We start from the raw sequence: 19253 nt of genomic DNA, 5'->3' as shown, positions 1-19253 counted from the left end.
TAATAACAAATGCATTTTAAAAACTAATATAATTTCTTTTAAAAGTGTTTATTACAAAACAATTACTTAATGAAAATGTAAAATAACAATATTTGAATATTCTTTTTACAGAAAAAGAAACAAAATATGTAATTTTTTATCTCGTATTTCATGTAAGAATTTTTCAATATTTCAAACAGAACTATGAGAAATATTTATATTATAATAAGCTCTTAAAAAATTAGAATGTCAGGAGTTCATTGGGGCTTGTGATAATAGATAATCTCTTAGACAATTATTGGTCGGGTATCGGTTGGTACCAGCATTAATATATTCACAAAAAACACGAAAAATATATTGTATGTCAAGAAGTCACCAAATAAGAATAATTTATTAATAAACAATTGGTTGTTGTTACGTAACAAATCCCACACATGTTTGTGCAAAAGAATGGATATCCTAGAAAATCAACATAATTAAATAGTGGGGATCAAGCTTTGTAATAATCTGCTAACACAGATCAGGATTTTTAGTTTAGGTTTATATTTTGTGTGATATGGTCAACTGCCTAAATACCAAGGTAATTAAATTATTTAAAATGTATTTTTTAATCGAATTAAATAACAAATGATGAGTGAGGAAAAATAAGGGCGACATTTCATTGGACCAGAAAATAGTGATAAAAAGATAACATGATTATAGAATATTTATTACTAATATGAATATAAATAATATATAAGAAAATATTAGATGGACGTCATGGTTAAACCTGTCCATAAATTAGAATGTTTTTTTTTTCTATGCAAATATAGTTTGAATGTTATGACTCGATTTTTATTTAAAGATTTCATTGTTTATATAAATTTTTTTCAGATGCGAAATTTGATGTATCCGTTTACCGTAGTGCTGATTCTGAATTGTTTTACGATCGCTCTAGGTGAGCCTACTTATTACAGACAATACAAAGTACTTACCGCCGATTATCCACAACAAACATACTATGGAAATCCTTACTCCGATTACAGATATAGATATTCAAACAACAATAATGTTTATATTACCGACCGAAACGGAAGAACTTATCTTCAATCTGGAGACAGTTATAGAGGTTTTTAATCATTACTAACAAAATCAACAAATTGTTTTGAAAAAAATACGTCAACGTAAAATATTGTACATCTATAAAATTTCACCTCCACGTTTTTAGTGGAGGTGAATATATATTAGTTGTTTTCCAATTGTGCTCAACAATTTGAGCACATGGATGCGTAAAACTTCGAACGCACATTCCAAATTGCCGTTTTTTAAATATATGCTTCAGACACATTCGCGTTTTCCCGTTGCCGATCAAGCACCAGATAAATGTTTGGGTTTCACGAGTTTCAAAATTGTGCTTCAAACACCAACTGAAGAATTAAGGTAACCTATGTAGGAATTTATTTAGATTTACATGCGTGTTATTGAAATGGAGCTGCTGAAAAAATAATTATCTTATATTATTATAGGAGGGATCAATAGGGATGTTGACATATTTTTTTATAACAAAACGAATACCCTACTAGAAATCATCGAAGTCTAATTACATCTATAACTGTTTCATATCGCAAAAAATTAATTTTTCTACTAAATTCTACTTCTTAATACAAATTTTTTAGAAATATAAAATGTACCAAAAGTTTAGTTAAAAAGAAAGTTTCATTGAACCTAAGCAGAATAATTTATTCCAGCCTTCCAGAGCTAAATGGTGGACTGGGGCAATTAGCTTGCTCATCTATATTTTTAATTCAAAATTTATTATCTATATCTTTCATTTCCGTTTTTTTCGAATGCAATTATTTCGAAAATTGAAGTGGTATTTTATTATAGTCAGTTCATATTCCTCGACAACCTGCACTGCTAGTACCTGTGGACAAAATGCCCAATGCCAAGTCGTAGGAGGACGTCCTGTATGTTCGTGTTTACGAGGACATTCTGGGGACCCTCTTTCATATTGTAAAAGGTAAATTTTGTAAAAGTACTATCTATAAAGGGAAAGAAATTAATCGAAATTTGAAATTATGCCGTATAGACAAGTAAATGAATTCGTTAGCTACTAAAAACGAGCTGTGAAAAAAATCGAAATTGATGATAGGTACTTGACTTAGTACTGTAGTACGATTTATGAGTTACTAATTTAAAATGCATTAAGTAGATAAAATTTTATGATATATTTTAGAGAAGAATGTTTGGACGATAGTGAATGCAGGGGACAATTATCTTGTCGAAGCGGCAAATGCATAGATATTTGTGTTGGTACTTGTGGAACCAATGCCAATTGTGAAGCAAGAAGAGGAGTACCAATTTGTACTTGTCCTCCTGGATATACCGGAGATCCAATTTCTCATTGCCGAAGATTCGATCCGGGTAAGATTATGGTATTAACGAGTCTATTAATAATAAAAAAACGAAATCGATTTCGCGGATCAAAGTTATATTGATCTGAGTTTTTTCTTATTAGAGGAACTATGTCATCCTAGTCCGTGCGGTCCCAATACCCAATGTGAAGTCAAAAATGAAGTTCCAACTTGTTCGTGTTTACCTGGTTATCACGGATCTCCTTTGGCAGGATGTCGCCATGAATGTGAAAGTGATGCGGAATGCGGTCCAACACTTGCTTGCATCGAATTCAAATGTCAGAATCCTTGTTTGAGTCAATGTGGCAAAAACGCCGAATGTGAAACTATTAGTAATCATAGAGCGGTTTGCAAGTGTCCTAAGGTTAAAAATTCTACCTTAAATGATATTTATCTAAACGTATATTTTTTATAATAAACTCATTTTCTTTCTTAGAATTACTTTGGCAATCCTTACTCTTCTTGTCAACCAGAATGCTATGGAGACGTAGATTGTCCTAGTTCGAAGCCTGCGTGTTTCTATGGAATTTGCAAAAGTCCCTGCGAAGGGGCTTGCGGAGTTGGCGCAAATTGTGAACTCAGAGGTCTAACTCCTGTATGTTCGTGTCCTAAAGATATGACTGGCGATCCCTTCATCCGTTGCAGACCTTTTGAACCGAGTAAGTAATATCGATACAAACAGAATGCCGAGCCACATATTCATTAAATATTTTTAGGAGATTTGTGTGAACCGAATCCATGTGGCTCCAATGCGCATTGCGAACCAGGTTTTGATAGAGCTAATAACGAACGCCCTGTGTGTACATGTCCTCGAGGATACATTGGGGATCCGCTGAAAGCTTGTTTCCCCGGAGAATGTACCGATGATGTTCAATGCCCGGATAGCCAAGCATGTATAGATTATAAGTAAGTAGCGTTAACGGATCCCTTCACTTTTTATTTGCACATAATATAATAATTGTTCTCTGAATGAAATTTCTCATTGTACAAATATTTAAGTAAACGGATTTATTATTTGAATTGTGATTTTTTACACTGCGATATTAAATCTTGAGTTTTATCACCGTCGCCAATTAATTGATTCTTTTTTGGACCATCATTATACATCTCATGTACGCTGGCTATCAATTCTTTCCATTCTTCGTCTTCGCTAAAATCTGATAAATCACCTAATAGATCTTTTAAAGTAATTGTTTTGTCCATTTTAATTGCATCGAAAGGAAGTTCTTCTATGAATTTTTGAATATCTTCTATCGTCGGAAAGTCCTTGAGAGGCTCGCGCTTTTTCGGCTTCGAACTGCCGAACATTTTTTTGTATATATATTTGTTTACAAAATAAATAATTATAGCACCAGATAATACTAATAGAATTTTCTTGTAATGCTTCTGGAAGTGGTTCAGTGTTCTGGACTTTGTGTCCATTTAATTTGAAGATTTAAAAATGTATCACAAAAAAATATTGATTTCAATTAAAAAATGCATATATATAAATTGTCAATGTCAGTTCAGACATCATCTGATTACTATTAAAATTGTTTTTTTTTTGAGAATATCACTCAAGTGTAGTGCAGATTTCAAGTCATACAAATAATTGGAATTTGAAAGTTAACAGAAAATAGTTTTTGAAATTATCAATTTGTTTCAGATGTAAAAATCCTTGCATCAACCAATGTGGAATAAACGCCAACTGTAATGCCCGACGTCACCTTGCAGTTTGTACCTGTCCCACGGGATACAATGGTGATGCCCTTATTCACTGTTATCCTAGGTCTACAGAAGCAGCAGGAAGGTCTTATTATTGAAAATTGTTTGAAGATGTGATTGGGAATTTAACAAATATTAATTCATCCAATATAATCACTTGATGTTTTATTTTTAATTATAATTTTACAATATATTTTATTTTTAAAAAGTATAATTTATATTATTTAACCAATAGTGAGTGACACTTTCCAACAAAAATTAGTCATATCACATTATTATAGTATTAATATTATGAAAATAAAACTGGAAAAAATGATTAAAGTAAAAGTTATTATCAAGAAAAACTTGAAGCACATGCGTTAACTTGAATATTAGAAATGATCCTTTTAGCCTTCATTACTGATCCAAATATTATATAAACTCATATAAATAGATATATTATTATCAATTTGATATTTATATTAAACAATGCAAAACAATACATGAATTACTATAAAATGCCTTTTTTTCTATTTGGTATATTTTGTCAACAAAATTATAATTATATGAATAGACCCATCCTATATATTTCTCATACAATGTCTAAATAAATTTCTGTTTTTGAAAAACTGCCACAACAGGTGCCATAGGAGAAAGTTGAATGAAAGAAAATATTTATTTCATCTTTTATTTGAAACAGTATGTACACATCATATTATATTTCTTATTTCTAATCCACTACCTATGGAATTCTTCTGTTTTCCTACCAAAATATGCTATAAATAAAAAATTTATTTATTGTATGTTTGGCGGTCTTACATAGTACATAATTTTGAATTACTTACTTTGTTACGGAAATTTCAGGCATACCCTGATCGGCTCCTTTTTTGAAACCTATGAGAAAATGATATGTCAATAAACAAATATAACATCTACATTACTAATAAGTATATATCTCTTAAAAAACATAATATCATAACAAGATTCTTGAAGCACCTTATGCTCCGACTAAATCAACATAGTAATATTTAAATATACCTAGATATAAAACGGTAGGAATAAATCCGTAATGAAAAACTGTTTTCGCTAAATCAATAACAGTTGAGAGTCTTTGCTTGGAATCTTCTGAAAAAACCATTTTTTTATAATTAAACTTTTAACCTCTCTAATAAACTTAACCTCAATGTATATGTAAAATCTATGATATCATGCTACATAATTTCTTATAAGAATGGTCTCCTTCCGCTGTTATATTCAGCTATAAGTTAGTTGCATTAGGCTATTTAAATATAATTTAACATGATTAGGTAATTCAAACTCTTTGTCCTATAATATGACTAGAATTTAGAAATTACTTATTAAAGTTAGGAACCAAATTAAATCTAACAGCGTCTGGAAGCTACAAACGCATTTGATCTGTGGCACGAATTTCGCAGTCAGGCTAATTGATATTTTTTATGTTTTTAATAAAAAAAAACTAATAAATCGACTCATTTGGATGAAAATAAATATATGATCATATTTTCTGGAACTGCAGAACATAATGTAATAAATTCATTGATGTAACCTAATTCTTATTGGCGTGAGAAATATTTGACGCCTCTATGACAAGTAACCACACTTCATGTTAATGAAGTGAGAAACTTTCGACGTAATAATTATAATAGTTTGAAATGTCATCTACAATGGAAATAGGAACTTATTATTTACTATCAGGCACTAAGTTTGTTGCTGTGCATGGTAGTTATATGACAACTCTAATGATATATTCTAACATTTTTAATTCATTAAAAGTTTCGATTTAATATTTGCAATTTCTTGATGAAACTCTTATCTTCTTTAAATATGACACCAAATCCAACCAGTAGAAAACTCATTAATAACCATGTGGATACATATTAAATTCATTAAAACTTGAACTAATTACGTTTATTTTAATGCATTTAATTTCGAATGGTGTTGCGGGTTGAGAACCCAAAAAAGAGTTCTTTTAAAATGTCAACGTTTCGATCTTTTATTTGATCTTTATCAAAGTAAAAATATATGATACACTATAACTATAACGTTGATGAAGGTAGACAAGTAATGAAAATTATGAAATAAAAAGTGAAACAATAATCAGATAATCTAACAATATAAATATGTATACACGCATATATAAATAAATAGAACACACTGTATGTAAACCAAACTATATAACAAAAACAAATAAGAACATTGTTGCATAATACAGGAGAATTATTTGTCTTAATAATAATAAATTATTTGGTTTTTCATCTTTCACATAATCCCAATTAACTATGATCTATTTCCTTAAATATAAAAAAACTGTAATAAAATTTAAGATATATATTAAATAATTAAATTTAACTAATCAAGAAAAATATTCTGATGCTTTCCTATGAAATTTATCTAGTATATTTGTATCAGCACCTTGCTTTATTAAAAATTCATATGCTTCTTTATGATTATTTTTGGCTGCAAAATGTAGAGGCGTGAAACCAGTTTTGCATGTTTCGTTTATATTTATCATTAAATCTTTTAAAATAAAACTAATCATTTCTATATTTCCTTGTGAGGATGCTAAATGTAATAAAGTAAGATTAAGATTATTCTTACAAGATATATCAGCTCCTCTTTTAATAAGAATTCTACAAATGTCTAGTTGTCCTCCTAAAACTGCTTCATGCAATGGTGTATTGCCAATAGAATCAATTTCGTTAACATTACTATTCAAGTCTAATAATATATTTATAATTTTTGAATGTCCATGTAAAGCTGCCACATGCAAACCAGTTCGTCCATTTTTTGATTTCACTGTTAAATTCAATCCCGACTTGACGAGAAGCTCCAACATTCCTACGTTACCTTCTCTACAAATCAAATGTAAACACGTCCATCCATCTTTATTCCTATAGTTAACTAAAGCACCTCCTTTCAAAAAGAGATCTAAAATTTTGTAATTTTCGTTGCTATTTATTTTCGTACAAACTAACATTAGTGGAGTCCAGTCAGCTCTTTTTAGAGCGTTAACATCTGCACCATATTTCAAAAGTATTTTAGAACTCTCAAATTGTCCAAATTGGGCAGCTTCATGTAGAGCAGTTTTATCATCTTTATTCTTGCAATTTACTGCTTTCGGGTGAAAATTTTCCATAAGATACGTGATAACATTAATATTTCCTAATCTAGCAGCCAAATGAAGAATTGTATTTCCTTGTTTATCGATATGTATTGAACTCCAATGGACATTGGGTGAACTCTTTAAGAAATCTTTTAAAATAGTGTGATTTCCATTTTGAATATCTTTAAGAACTTTACGCAATTCAATCTCTGATGGTTCATGTAATGCCATTTATATAATAAAATCGATTTAGTCTAACCTAATTTATTACTCATATTTAAAACACGCATACATAAACTATAAACAAATCTTATTTATCTCTAGGTTATTTATCTACGGTCTCTATCGAATGGCGTCCACAACCCAAATTCAGCCTCCCAGTTTCAAAAGGAATTTGAAAAAACATTGTTAACCGAAAATTAAAATCCTTTCTTCAATTCTATAATCTACAATAATTATATTATTATGAAATGTGTAGAAAAAACATTGGTCACACTAGCAATATTTTATTATAAATAAACAAAGTACTCTAAAAACAGTTTTAGTTGCTTCTTCTATATTGTGAAAAATTATTAATGCTGACCATGTTAACCTATCTAATATAATTTTGATAAAACATCTATTGTCTCGCGCTCAGGTATATTTTCCCAGTTTTGGAATTCCCAAAAAGTAATAAAATACAAGTATAATATTTATGAGAAAGGCGACTAAGACCATTTCCTCTATTTACGATAGGATTAAAAATAATATGCTACATACAGTAATAAAAATTAGATATCGGTTTATGACTATCTTTAAGACTGGTATTAGAATTCAAACATGTGCACAACAAATGTTTTTCTTTTTCGGTTAACAATATTCAACAAAATTTATGAATTTCTTAATAATATAGCTTTAAAAGCTTCCGATATTATATTTTATTCAATAGGCACACCAATAGGACATAAAATGGTTATAATCTACGGAAGCAATAAATAATAGTAGTTTTTAAAAAAAGCCGACATTCTTATATTCCATTTTATTTTATTATTTTTTGGAAATACCAAAACTGGTGAAAAAACTTGAGGATGGGACAACAAATGTTGTACCAATATTTAAGCAGGTAATATTTGAAAGCAATGCATTATTCCAATGAACCGTTAAGAAAAAATAAATAATTTCGCATTCGATTACGTTGTTGAGCTACACAAAACATCACTTTTTTCTTACAAGACGGAACATATTTCTTATCCTAATTAGACTAACATGGTTAGGAACCTAATTTAGCTCTTTTATATAATTTCGAATCGACTGCAGCAACAAATTCGGCGGTTTTTATTTATTGAAAAACTGAAGTGAAAGTATCTTTTTGAGAGTTTCTTCTTCTTTTTTTAATATGTGAATGTGCAAATATTGTTAATGTTGCGATTTTTTTTCTGAACATAATAGTTGCGAATTGATTTTTTAACTCATAAATGGTTATAAAATATTTGTCGATTCTCCATTGCTTTTTACATTACTAATCAAAACTACACAAAATCAGCTCCTATCGAGAGATTGAAGAGTTATTCGCTAGTCGCCAGCGACTAAGATTGCTATGTGTCTATTTAGTTCTATGTATTATAGTATTCTAGACCCTATCAGTATGAAATATAATGATATAACAATTACTAGCTGATTATCAATTCTCATTATTGTAAATATCGGCTTTTGTCGATCGATTTTTTAAATTTAAATCGAATTATACGCTGCACGAAAACACGCCTTTACTTGACATATATAGAGAAAACAGAGATGCCAGATCTACCAATTTCACTTTGTTCTCAGGAAAACTCTTTGAAATAATAGAATATGTATTTTTTCTATTTGTTTACATCTTCTATATTTATCCATGTAGAGATGTTTATCTGAAATTTATTTATTCTAGACACAAAAATATTTCCTCATCAATGCCCTCAAAATTCTATTGATTAAGTTTACTAACGTATTGAATATCTTTTAAATTGAATAGAGGATTATCAATACTTTTCCGTGCTTATGAATCTTGGAATTATTTCTACATATTATAGTTACGTGAAAAACTTTATATCTTTCTCCAAATGATTCAAAAATATTTTGTTACATATTGTCCTTTCGATGTGGCAACACTAAGAGAAAAATATGTGTATTGGCGCATACTCATTGATCTTTGTAATCCAATTTATTAAGTATTTGATGGATATAGATTGTAAAGTATAATAAAAACAAATTAAAAAAAGATTTCATTCATTTACATTGTGGTTTTACATGAAATATATCAACATTTAGAAGAATTTTTCGATTTGATTTGTAACCCAAAGTAAGAAATTGCGATGTTTGGAAATTTAAATAAACCTAACTTTGGGGCCGCTGCTCCTAATACATCGTTCGGTAAGTTTTTTCAATATTAAGGATGATTTAATACTTACGTTATTGAAAATTAGAAGTAACTTAAGATTAACCATGAATTATTACATTGTTGGGAAAGTCTATAATATTCTGACTCTACTCTTTTAATATTTGCATAAAATTCTTAATGAGTACTGAATAAATGTATTATGCTAGAAAAGTTATTAATGTTTTATGCTATCGAAACTTTGTTCTGATTTTAAAAGGATTTGGAGCATCTTCTGCAGCAACAGCCAATCCGTTTGGAACAAATCAATTATTTGGAAAACCAGCCAACACTTTTGGTAGTCCTTCAACTTCAGCATTTGGACAACCTTCAGGAACGTCATTGTTTCCTTCGACACAAGCTCAACCAACAAATTTGTTCCAAAATGCAAACACTGGATTTGGAACTCCCGTTTCTACACAACCTTCAGCATTTGGTAAGTAATAACAATGTTAAAAAAATTAACAATTTGAAAAAACTGAAATGTAATGTTTACATTCCATTTAAACTGATAGATCATTTATGAAATACAGATTTTTCAGTCATTGAAAAACTACATTTGCCGAGTTTGTTTTAGGATCAACCGGTCTGTTTGGACAACAGCAACAGCAGCAGCAGGCAGCTTCTAGTGGCTTGTTTAATACATCTTCAACATTTGGTCAACAAAACAAACCAGCAGGTTTTGGATTTGGTGCCCAACCTGCACAGCCTAGCTTATTTGGTCAACAAGCTGCACAGCAACAAAGTACAAATATATTTCAACCTTCTACGACCAATTTATTTGGTTCCTCAACTGCTTTTGGTGCACAGGCAACTGGGACTGGCAGTGTCAAATTCAATCCAGTTACAGGAACTGATACTATGATGAAAAATAGTGTCGCAACTAGTATTAACACAAAACATCACAGTATCACCTGCATGAAGGAATATGAAAACAAATCTTTTGAAGAATTGAGATATGAAGATTATTTAGCTAACAGAAAAGGTATGCATAAAGTATATATTTGTTTATTACTTTTTGTGGAAAAACATTTTGTTTTAACTTCTAGGACCACAACAACAAGGTGCATTTGGCACAACACCATTTGGTGGAGCAGTATCCTCAGCTCCATCGCTGTTTGGACAACCTGATGCTTCTAAACCCGCTTTTACCAGCTTTGGACAAACTGCGCCAGCATTTGGTCAGAGTTCAGGTTTTGGAATGGCAAATCAGCAACAACCAACTGGAGGTCTGTTTGGAAAACCAACAACGGGTAAATATTACAAAAAAAATTATTAAAGGATACATACATTTCTTTGTTGGGTATATGTGTTGTTTTTATAAACACTTCTAATAAAGTTAGACATGTAATATTTTTAAATATTATTCGAAGGGTTCGCCGCAACCACAAGTACTCCTTCTCTTAATTTTGGATTTGCCAATAATACACAAACAAATAATCCCTTTGGAGCCTCACAGCAGCCTAAAACTTTTGGAACTGCAACCCCATCTATTTTTGGTACAAATACAGCTACAACACAATCAGCTTTTGGTACAGGAGGTGGACTTTTTGGTCAGACAAACACACAAGTAGGTTTAATTTGTTTATAAAGTGATAAATTTTAATAATCATTATATAAACATTTTTGTTGGAAATTTCTGATTAAAAATATATACATGTTTAGAACACAGGTGGATCTATTTTTGGTAAACCAGCCCAACCTACTGTTGGCGCTTTTGGTACTAATCAAACTCCAAATTTTTCGTTTTCTACAACTACCCCAACCCAAGCTTCAAGTTTATTTCAACCTAACAAACCCTTATTTGGACAAACAAGTGCAACTCCAAGCTTTGGACAGACTAATACCTTTGGAACTAATACTTTTGGTAGTACACTAGGTAAACCTGCAGCACCTGCCTTTGGAACTAATGCCACTCCCGCTTTTGGTAGTACTCTAGGCACAAGTAAGTGATGTTCATAAAGTTCTCATTCAATACTAATTGAATTTTTCCTTTAAGGCTTGCAAACTCAGTCAACATCACTTTTTGGAAATAATGCTGTTAAACCAGGAGGATTTTTCAGCACTCCTTCTACTGGATTGAATTCATTTGGTGGCAACACTTTCCAAACAAACACTGGATTCAACTTACAATCTCAACAGAATCAACCAACGTAAATATTTTAAATTTATTTTATTCTAATGAATATGGCAAATATTGATTTTTTTGTAGGATGTTTTCTTCTGTAGAACAACAGCCTTCTACAAATCTTGCAATGTTAACAGCAGATCCATTTGGAGATGCACCTCATTTAGCCGGACTAGAACCCAAACTCAAGACAAGTACTCATTCAGTATCGGCTACTGATCCAAAAGAATTAAAATCTCTACTTGATGCTTCTAAGAAAGTTAACAGTTCCAGTGCATCAAAACTGAAAGTGGTACCAATCAGAAGTGTAAAGGTAAAAATAATTTGAATATAATATATTCAGAACAATGTATATTACTTTCAATTTTTCTTTTCCAGGATAGTTTATTTGAAGGTGTATCACCTACATTAAATGACAGTCCTAAAGATTATGTAAAAACTAACTGCAGACGTTTGGTACTTAAATCTCGTCCCAGTTCCACAGAGAGTAATTCTTCCCCTGTTTTAATGAGGATGGATATATTAAAACATATTAATTCATCCTGTAATGATGAAAACTTCAATCCTCAAGCAAATAGAAATGAGAATGTCCAGTCCGAAATAACGAAATCTCCACTTAGATTGAATTTCAGTCACACTGTCAATAGTGATTCAAGTCTCGCCTCACAAAGTTTCTTATTGGATAGTTCGATCAAAAATAATTCACAAGGTAAGTCATAAGTGTTTATTTTCTGCTTTCAGTTAATCGTGGGGGATGAGTTGAGGTGCAAGAGATATTATTTCTGTTTTAGAAAATGATACAAAGACTAACAAGGTTATGGTGGATGTTGAAGTGGACTCTGAGCTAATAGACCCTCAAGGCTCTGGGGACGGTCCCAAGACATGTTATCCTTGTAATATAATTTGTACACGTCCGGAATATTACACTCTACCTCCTCCTGAAGAACTGTCTAAATATGTCGACGAGAATGGTAAATGTATAGTAAAAGGATTCACAATAGGCCGAAAAGGTTATGGAAATGTTTACTATCCTGATGAAATGGATGTGACAGGTTTAAACATTGATGAGTTGGTGCATTTTAGATACAGAGAAATTAATGTTTATCCTGATGATGATAAGAAACCACCAATAGGACAGGTAAATATACTATGGATTAATGGCAAAAAAAGTCTGTAATTAGAACCTCACCTTTTTCTTTTTTGAATTGATTTACTAATACATTGAATCTGGTTTTTCTTATCAAATTTATTGATAATAATTATCATATTATAGGGACTAAATCGCAAAGCACAAGTAACATTGGACAACGTCTATCCAAGAAAGCCAGGAACTAATATTCTAATAAAAGATGTTCAAGAATTACAGCAGATGAATTTCGCCGAGAAATTGCGTAAAATAACCGTAAATAAAGACGCTAAATTTGTGGATTATCGACCAGAGACAGGTTCGTGGGTATTTAAAATAGACCATTTCTCTAGATATGGTTTTGATGAAAGTGATGAAGAAACTGCACAAATCAATAATAAAGACGACGAAAAGAAAATACTGGAGACCGCATTAAAACCTAATTCTGCCGTTATTACCAAGAAACCAATAGAAAAAGAAATAACAAAGAAATCAACACAAAAAGAAGAAGAAAAAAAGGTGAGTAATTTCGTGATTAAATATCCATATGCATAAAATATTGATCAATAAAAAATATTTTTATTACTTTGAATTAGTTATCAAAATTTGGATTGAATGAAGATGACGAAGAAGATCTTATAGAGACTTCCATGTATGTTGACAATATTTCTGAAGACGATTATCACATGATACCTTTACAAATTCCACATGATCCTTTTACATCCAGCAAAAGTATACAAGTTATGAAATCGACTTTATTTGCTGATGATGATAGATCTTCGGATGGTAGCGGTAGCCACGTCTCTATAGTTAGACAATATTTAGATATTCCTGATGAAATCAGAAGATTACCTGTGGTCAGAGAAGAAGAAGTTATGCCTCGGAAGAAGAGGATCATACCGAGACCTAAAATAGATAAAGTTTATAATTTCAAAGGTAAGTACATATAAAAAGTTCTTGTTGACTTCAGACTCACTAATTTTGAATGAAAACAAAACAAAGTTGAATTTTTTGATGATTATATTTTCCTTTTGATCATTTTTTATGCCCGCCATTTTACTTTTTATAATTTTATTTGTAGTTAGAGCAAAATATTTTTTAGAAACACATGTGGACTTGGATTTGCAGCAAATGAGAACATATCAAGAATTGGGTGTTTTTAAAGGAAAATCCTTTAAAGTGGGATGGTCCAAAGGTTGCAAATTTTACAATTTAGTCCCAAAACCCGAAGGGGGAACGCAATTAGTTGTTAGCGATGTTAAATGCGGAACAAATCGAAAGTTTGTCGCAATTAATGTAAGTTTTTGTTTTCTTTTCTTATTTGAATTTCATCTTAAGTAGGTGGTAAAGCGTAATATATTTAATTTTAAATATTATAAACTATTTTTTTGAAAAAATTATATTTTACTTATTTTTATTTTTAGGAAATTTTGAATGAATCTTTGCAAATTGTCTTGGAAGAAAGTAATTACACTAGAGACATTAATAAAATACCAACATATAAAATTGCAAAAAATCATTCTTATTTAAAGAAACAATCTAAATTATTTTCAAACTTACTCGATAAATATAGTAGTAATAAAGAAATGAAATATTTACATAGTTGTTGGACTTTGGCGGAAGCCCTTTGGGGACCCACCGAAAATACAGTATCTAACAGAAGACACCTTTTGAGTGAATGGTAAATATATTTGTCAAGTTTTTTTTTGAAAGGCATAGAAAAATTTTATTATTTTAGGTTAAAAGTAAATACCGATTATTGCAAAGTTCAAACAAACGATTCTGCAAAGGACATTTTTGATAATCTTACAATTTTTAAAATCAACGAAGCAGCAAATGTAGCATTGGAAAAAAGATTCCCCAATTTATCATTAATAATATCGCAATTGAGTCTTACAAATAGAACGAAAACGTTTTTACAAGAACAAATCGAAAGTTGGTATAAATCCATGAGTTCGGATCATATCAGTAACACTATGAAAAATATTTATCTACTTCTTTCTGGTACGCCTGTAAAAGATGACATAAACATTTTTGAGAATATTGATTGGAAGAGAGCTTTTGCTATGCACATGTGGTAAGATTTTTCGATAAATTATTGTGAATGATACAATCGAACTGTTGTACATCCGTGTTAAGTTTTGCTAAAAATAGTTGGTAAATATTCTTAGATGCAGTGAATAAGTTTGATTAGTTAATATTAGTTAGTTATTGAGTTAAAGAGGAAAATATCATAGTATAAGCAATTTCTGTAAACCTATCCAAATTAAAATCGAATGGAATTCTAAATTAATAAGATTTTCGCCCCATATATAATAATGGGAAATTAATAGAAGCTCCCTACCCATTGAAGGTATGAGATATTTTTGAGTATATCAAAAGTTACAACAATTGTAGGTATGTTTCACCATTAGGAGCTCCTGTTGAAATGGTAATAGAATTGTATAAACAAGCTTTTGAAGAGTATGGTTATGCGGAGAGACCAGATCCACCTTACAGAACTGATTATGAGGAGAACGGTACATTTGATTTGCTGTTTCACATTTTAGTACTTTATCAGTCAAGAGTGCATCGTTTAAGTACTGTACTTAATTCTGCAACGCATACTGATGATTATCTCGATTATTGGTTAAGGTAAAGAATGAAAATATTGTTAGTTTTTTTTTAAATAATAATTCTAAAATTATTTTTTAGCTGGTTATTGTTGCAACTGTTTCTATCTTTGGACATTGGTATAATGGACGATGCCGAAAAAACTAAACTCTGTACAAGTTTTTCGAATCAATTAGAATCTTTGGATAAATGGGAATGGGCGATATTTGTTTTACTTTATTTGGAAGATAATACTTTGAAAGAATATCTTGTTAGGAATATATTGGACCGTAATCTTTCTCCCGACATTGATAAAAAAATAATAAAATCCGAAAATAATTTAGTGAATAATATGCATATACCCGCGGAATGGATACATTCAGTAAAAGGTGAAAAAACGTTATCCTCTAAAAGATACTTAGAAGCATTCAATCATTTCGCTTATGCTAAAGATGTTTGCAAAGCCAACAATATTCTTGTCGAACATCTATTACCTTCGCTTTTCATTAACGAACAATATGATATCATTAAATCTCTAATTGGTGAAATCGAAGAGGGAGCCGAATATATAGAAAATTGGTCGATAGAAGCGGGACTATTTAAAGATTTCATCGATTTACAAGAACGATATGTTACCTTCGACGACAATTTAAAGATACAAATGAGTTTGCAAACTATTGGTAATCGAATAGCGGCTTTTATTCCCAAAAATAATTTACAGAAATTGTGCGTAGCTGAAATGTCGAAACGTTGCGCTTCTGTTTATAAAGCCTTTTGTAAAAAAACTCATTCTACTTTTTATAAAAATTCTTATTTGGAATTTATCGAATGTTTGAATATGCCTCCGGATTTTAAACAGAACGAAGCTTTATATATAATTAATGAAATAGGCGCAAACTGTTGATGATTTTTAGTGTTGTTTTAAAAATAAGTGCCTCCTATCGAAAAACATTTTATTTCTACTATATAATAATATAATAATAATAGGTATAGATGAAACGAACCGAAATATGTAGGTGATGTGTCGTTAAAGTCATTTTGTGAAATATTGTCAAAAGTTGATTTTCATTTTATAAAAAAATCCGATTAAAGTAATTGTTATTAGTCTATGTTTTTTTTATTTGATTAAAGTATACACATTTATCTAACATTTATTGTTTTTTTTTCAAAAACCTTTGTTTAGTAAAAAAGTATTTCCAGTATATTTTCAGACTAAAATTTTGGGTGCTCCATTAAACACATTATTATTCTCAATTATTTTATTATTTACGTATTATAATTTTTCCTACTTTTAATATAATAATATCTAAATATTTAATTCGTTTTATTTGCTTAGTCTTTCTCAAAGCTCCGTTGAGATCAAGGAATCAAACTTTTGTATTTTAACACCAGGGATTTATTAAATTAATGTTGTTATATTTAGAAAACACTAGCCGAGCCGGCTTGCTTTAAGCGGGATTCATAGCCAAAGAATTGAGATCAGCTGGAGACCTCTTGAGAGCATTCTTCTGCGATAGGTATGTACCTTCAGAAGATTGGAAGGACAGAATAATAGAATATACATGGCGACGAGAATGTCGTAAATCTGAACCAAAAATAGACCACCCATCTATTTCATTAATAGAAGAAATAATGAAATATTTTCAAATGTAAAAGTTATAGATTTCAAAGTCCATATAAAATATTTGATTGAAGAAAATTATTTTTCTTTACCTTTATTTTAGTCTCTAACACAACCTAACCTAACTTTACAAAAAAAAATATAATATTAAAATTATCATTTTATCTAATTATTTTTCGTGAAAATGATGCATTTGCAAACTTTATCCACACAAAAATGTGTCTAAAAGGAAGGAAATGCTGATATTTTCAGTCTACAAAATAATATGTCTCAACACCTCTTAAAAATTGGATTCTTTTCTAATTTATAATTGTTTTCTTGTTAAACACAAAGTTTGTTTAAACGAATCTTTGAAAAACAATATGATAATTAAGTCAATGGAAATTACTATCAAAATCACAGAATATGATACGTGACACATTTTCATTGTTACTCCATTTTTAAAATCTTATGTTTATTTTATGGTTCAAATGTAATATTTACGATCGATATTTTGATAAATTGTGGAACCTTCTCAGACCCTTTCTTCATCGTTCAAAGAATTTACTTTTTTTTGCTACATTTGTTATCTTCAGAATATAAATTTTGTTTTGAAAAATAACACCCCTCTACTACCTACTTTTTTTTTGTACCAAGAATCTATAGTGAAATTATTATTTATCTTTAAAAAACAATCACCTTTTTTTGTTTATTTAAGCAAACTTATATACCTATTCTCTATAACATAAACAAAGGTAAGAAAGGCGTTTTCTTTTGTAATTCGTATTCTAAATGTATCCAAAATTTGGCACTAGATAAAGGCTTTATAACTGCGTAGAAAATGAAACAGAAACTTGAAATAAATTTAACACGTCCTTTCTTTAATTAATAAACATTTTCATGTACCTACCTGTAATCACTAATGAAATTACTAATTCGAAAAACGAAGATATATCGTAGAAAAATTGGGAATATATACCTAGTCTCCTAAAAAGAAATTAATATTTTTTGCTACTCATACTCAATAATGACTATACATTATACATTTAAAAATAATTACAAAAGTAATAAGAACAACTTTTTTCTTCTTCTCCTTCGATATCTTTCCTCTTCCTGGCTCTAAATTCTCATTCCACCTCTTTCATGGTTGACGTCTAGTTCGTGTTCCAATTGGAGATTTATCATCTTTACCGGTATGTCATTAAACTTATATATTGGTTTCAGTTCTCGGTCTGAAGAAATCCCGCAGCTTATTTGCTCTAGCTACTTGTCATCTTCTACTTCTCCATAAATGGTTATGTCAATTGTTTGATTGAAACAACTTTGTTTTCAAGAAAGTTCTAAGATTACAGTTTCAGCCAGATTTCCTGTTTCTATCGAAGTTAAAAATTAAAGCCGATATCGTATTTCCAAATTATTTTAACAAAATGACTTCTATTTATTGCTTCTAAATTTATTCTAAATTCTAAATTTATTTTCAAAAACAAAATCAATATAACAAATATCATTTGAATGGAAATTTAAATTATTTGGTAATCGTATCTTCTGATGTATGTATGTACAAGTTGGTCATTATCGTGTATTTATTTACTAAACAACCGTTCAATTAATTTTAAGTTGTGTGTGTGTGATTTTTACACTTTTTACTTAACAAATTTGTGGTTATAAAATATCACTATTTCATTTCTAATATATAACCATATGATGTTCCCATCTACCAAAGCTTTTTGATGTTGTCATTATTTATTGTTTTTATTTTATGTTTTTATTGTATGAAGTTATATGTAAATGTATATGGAATAATTATCTTCAGATATACATCATTGAAAAAAGGAATGTATTGAAATTAAAAGAAATCTCAATTATATACAGCATATCCTCACAAAAAAACTGTGTCTCAAAGCAACTACAGCCTAATGACCATATACATATCATTTATATTAAACATTAATATTGAGAATAGCCTTTCTTGATATTATTGTCCTTCCTAGTATGTAATTTTGAATGGTGTTGCGGGTTGGGGACTTGCAAAAAAATTGTCCAAGAGTTTTTAAAATGCCAATGTTTCGATCTTTTATTTGATCTTTATCAAGGCTAAAAATATATATTTAAATATATAGATTTTTATATTGTTATACTACCTAATTATTATTTTACTTCTAATCATATCTAATTCACAATTTTTATTATTTGTTTATCTTCATCAACGTTTGAGTTATAATGTACCATATATTTT

The 19253-nt window shown here is 29.8% G+C and overlaps 4 protein-coding genes across 5 annotated transcripts; 2 read left to right on the top strand and 2 right to left on the bottom strand.

Annotated features, from left to right (window-relative positions):
- The first annotated feature begins 236 nt into the window (after positions 1 to 236).
- Positions 237 to 4229, top strand: LOC130900884 (adhesive plaque matrix protein 2). 2 transcript variants are annotated; one of them, XM_057811810.1, is made up of 8 exons: positions 237 to 559; positions 853 to 1087; positions 1846 to 1978; positions 2195 to 2382; positions 2477 to 2736; positions 2809 to 3031; positions 3089 to 3278; positions 4018 to 4229. In XM_057811810.1, the coding sequence occupies exons 1-8, from the start codon at positions 536 to 538 to the stop codon at positions 4172 to 4174; spliced, it is 1410 nt and encodes a 469-aa protein (XP_057667793.1). In that variant the 5' UTR covers positions 237 to 535; the 3' UTR covers positions 4175 to 4229. The 2 variants fall into 2 exon arrangements, with proteins under 2 accessions (XP_057667793.1, XP_057667794.1); XM_057811811.1 differs by having other exon boundaries at positions 321 to 559; positions 853 to 916.
- Positions 4230 to 4729: 500 nt separating this feature from the next.
- LOC130900885 (mitochondrial import receptor subunit TOM7 homolog) lies at positions 4730 to 5267 on the bottom strand. Its single transcript, XM_057811812.1, has 3 exons — positions 5094 to 5267; positions 4901 to 4949; positions 4730 to 4831 (listed from the first exon to the last, which is right to left on the bottom strand). The coding sequence occupies exons 1-3, from the start codon at positions 5191 to 5193 to the stop codon at positions 4819 to 4821; spliced, it is 162 nt and encodes a 53-aa protein (XP_057667795.1). The 5' UTR covers positions 5194 to 5267; the 3' UTR covers positions 4730 to 4818.
- Positions 5268 to 6043: 776 nt separating this feature from the next.
- On the bottom strand, positions 6044 to 8361 carry LOC130900882 (serine/threonine-protein phosphatase 6 regulatory ankyrin repeat subunit A-like). The gene has a single exon (XM_057811807.1). The coding sequence runs from the start codon at positions 7408 to 7410 to the stop codon at positions 6430 to 6432; it is 981 nt and encodes a 326-aa protein (XP_057667790.1). The 5' UTR covers positions 7411 to 8361; the 3' UTR covers positions 6044 to 6429.
- A 940-nt stretch (positions 8362 to 9301) lies between these two features.
- LOC130900881 (nuclear pore complex protein Nup98-Nup96) lies at positions 9302 to 16524 on the top strand. The gene is made up of 17 exons (XM_057811806.1): positions 9302 to 9567; positions 9792 to 10007; positions 10149 to 10556; positions 10621 to 10824; positions 10945 to 11141; positions 11237 to 11516; positions 11571 to 11724; positions 11784 to 12012; positions 12078 to 12408; positions 12491 to 12837; positions 12973 to 13344; positions 13422 to 13761; positions 13928 to 14121; positions 14250 to 14506; positions 14564 to 14902; positions 15223 to 15459; positions 15520 to 16524. Exons 1-17 carry the CDS (start codon positions 9510 to 9512, stop codon positions 16319 to 16321), a joined length of 4965 nt encoding a protein of 1654 aa, XP_057667789.1. The 5' UTR covers positions 9302 to 9509; the 3' UTR covers positions 16322 to 16524.
- Positions 16525 to 19253: the final 2729 nt, after the last annotated feature.

The sequence above is a fragment of the Diorhabda carinulata genome, chromosome X (assembly GCF_026250575.1).
Source record: "Diorhabda carinulata isolate Delta chromosome X, icDioCari1.1, whole genome shotgun sequence".
Taxonomy (NCBI): domain Eukaryota; kingdom Metazoa; phylum Arthropoda; class Insecta; order Coleoptera; family Chrysomelidae; genus Diorhabda; species Diorhabda carinulata.
The sequence above is the reverse complement of the archived record's forward strand: the minus strand, read 5'-3'. Positions and strand labels throughout refer to the sequence as shown.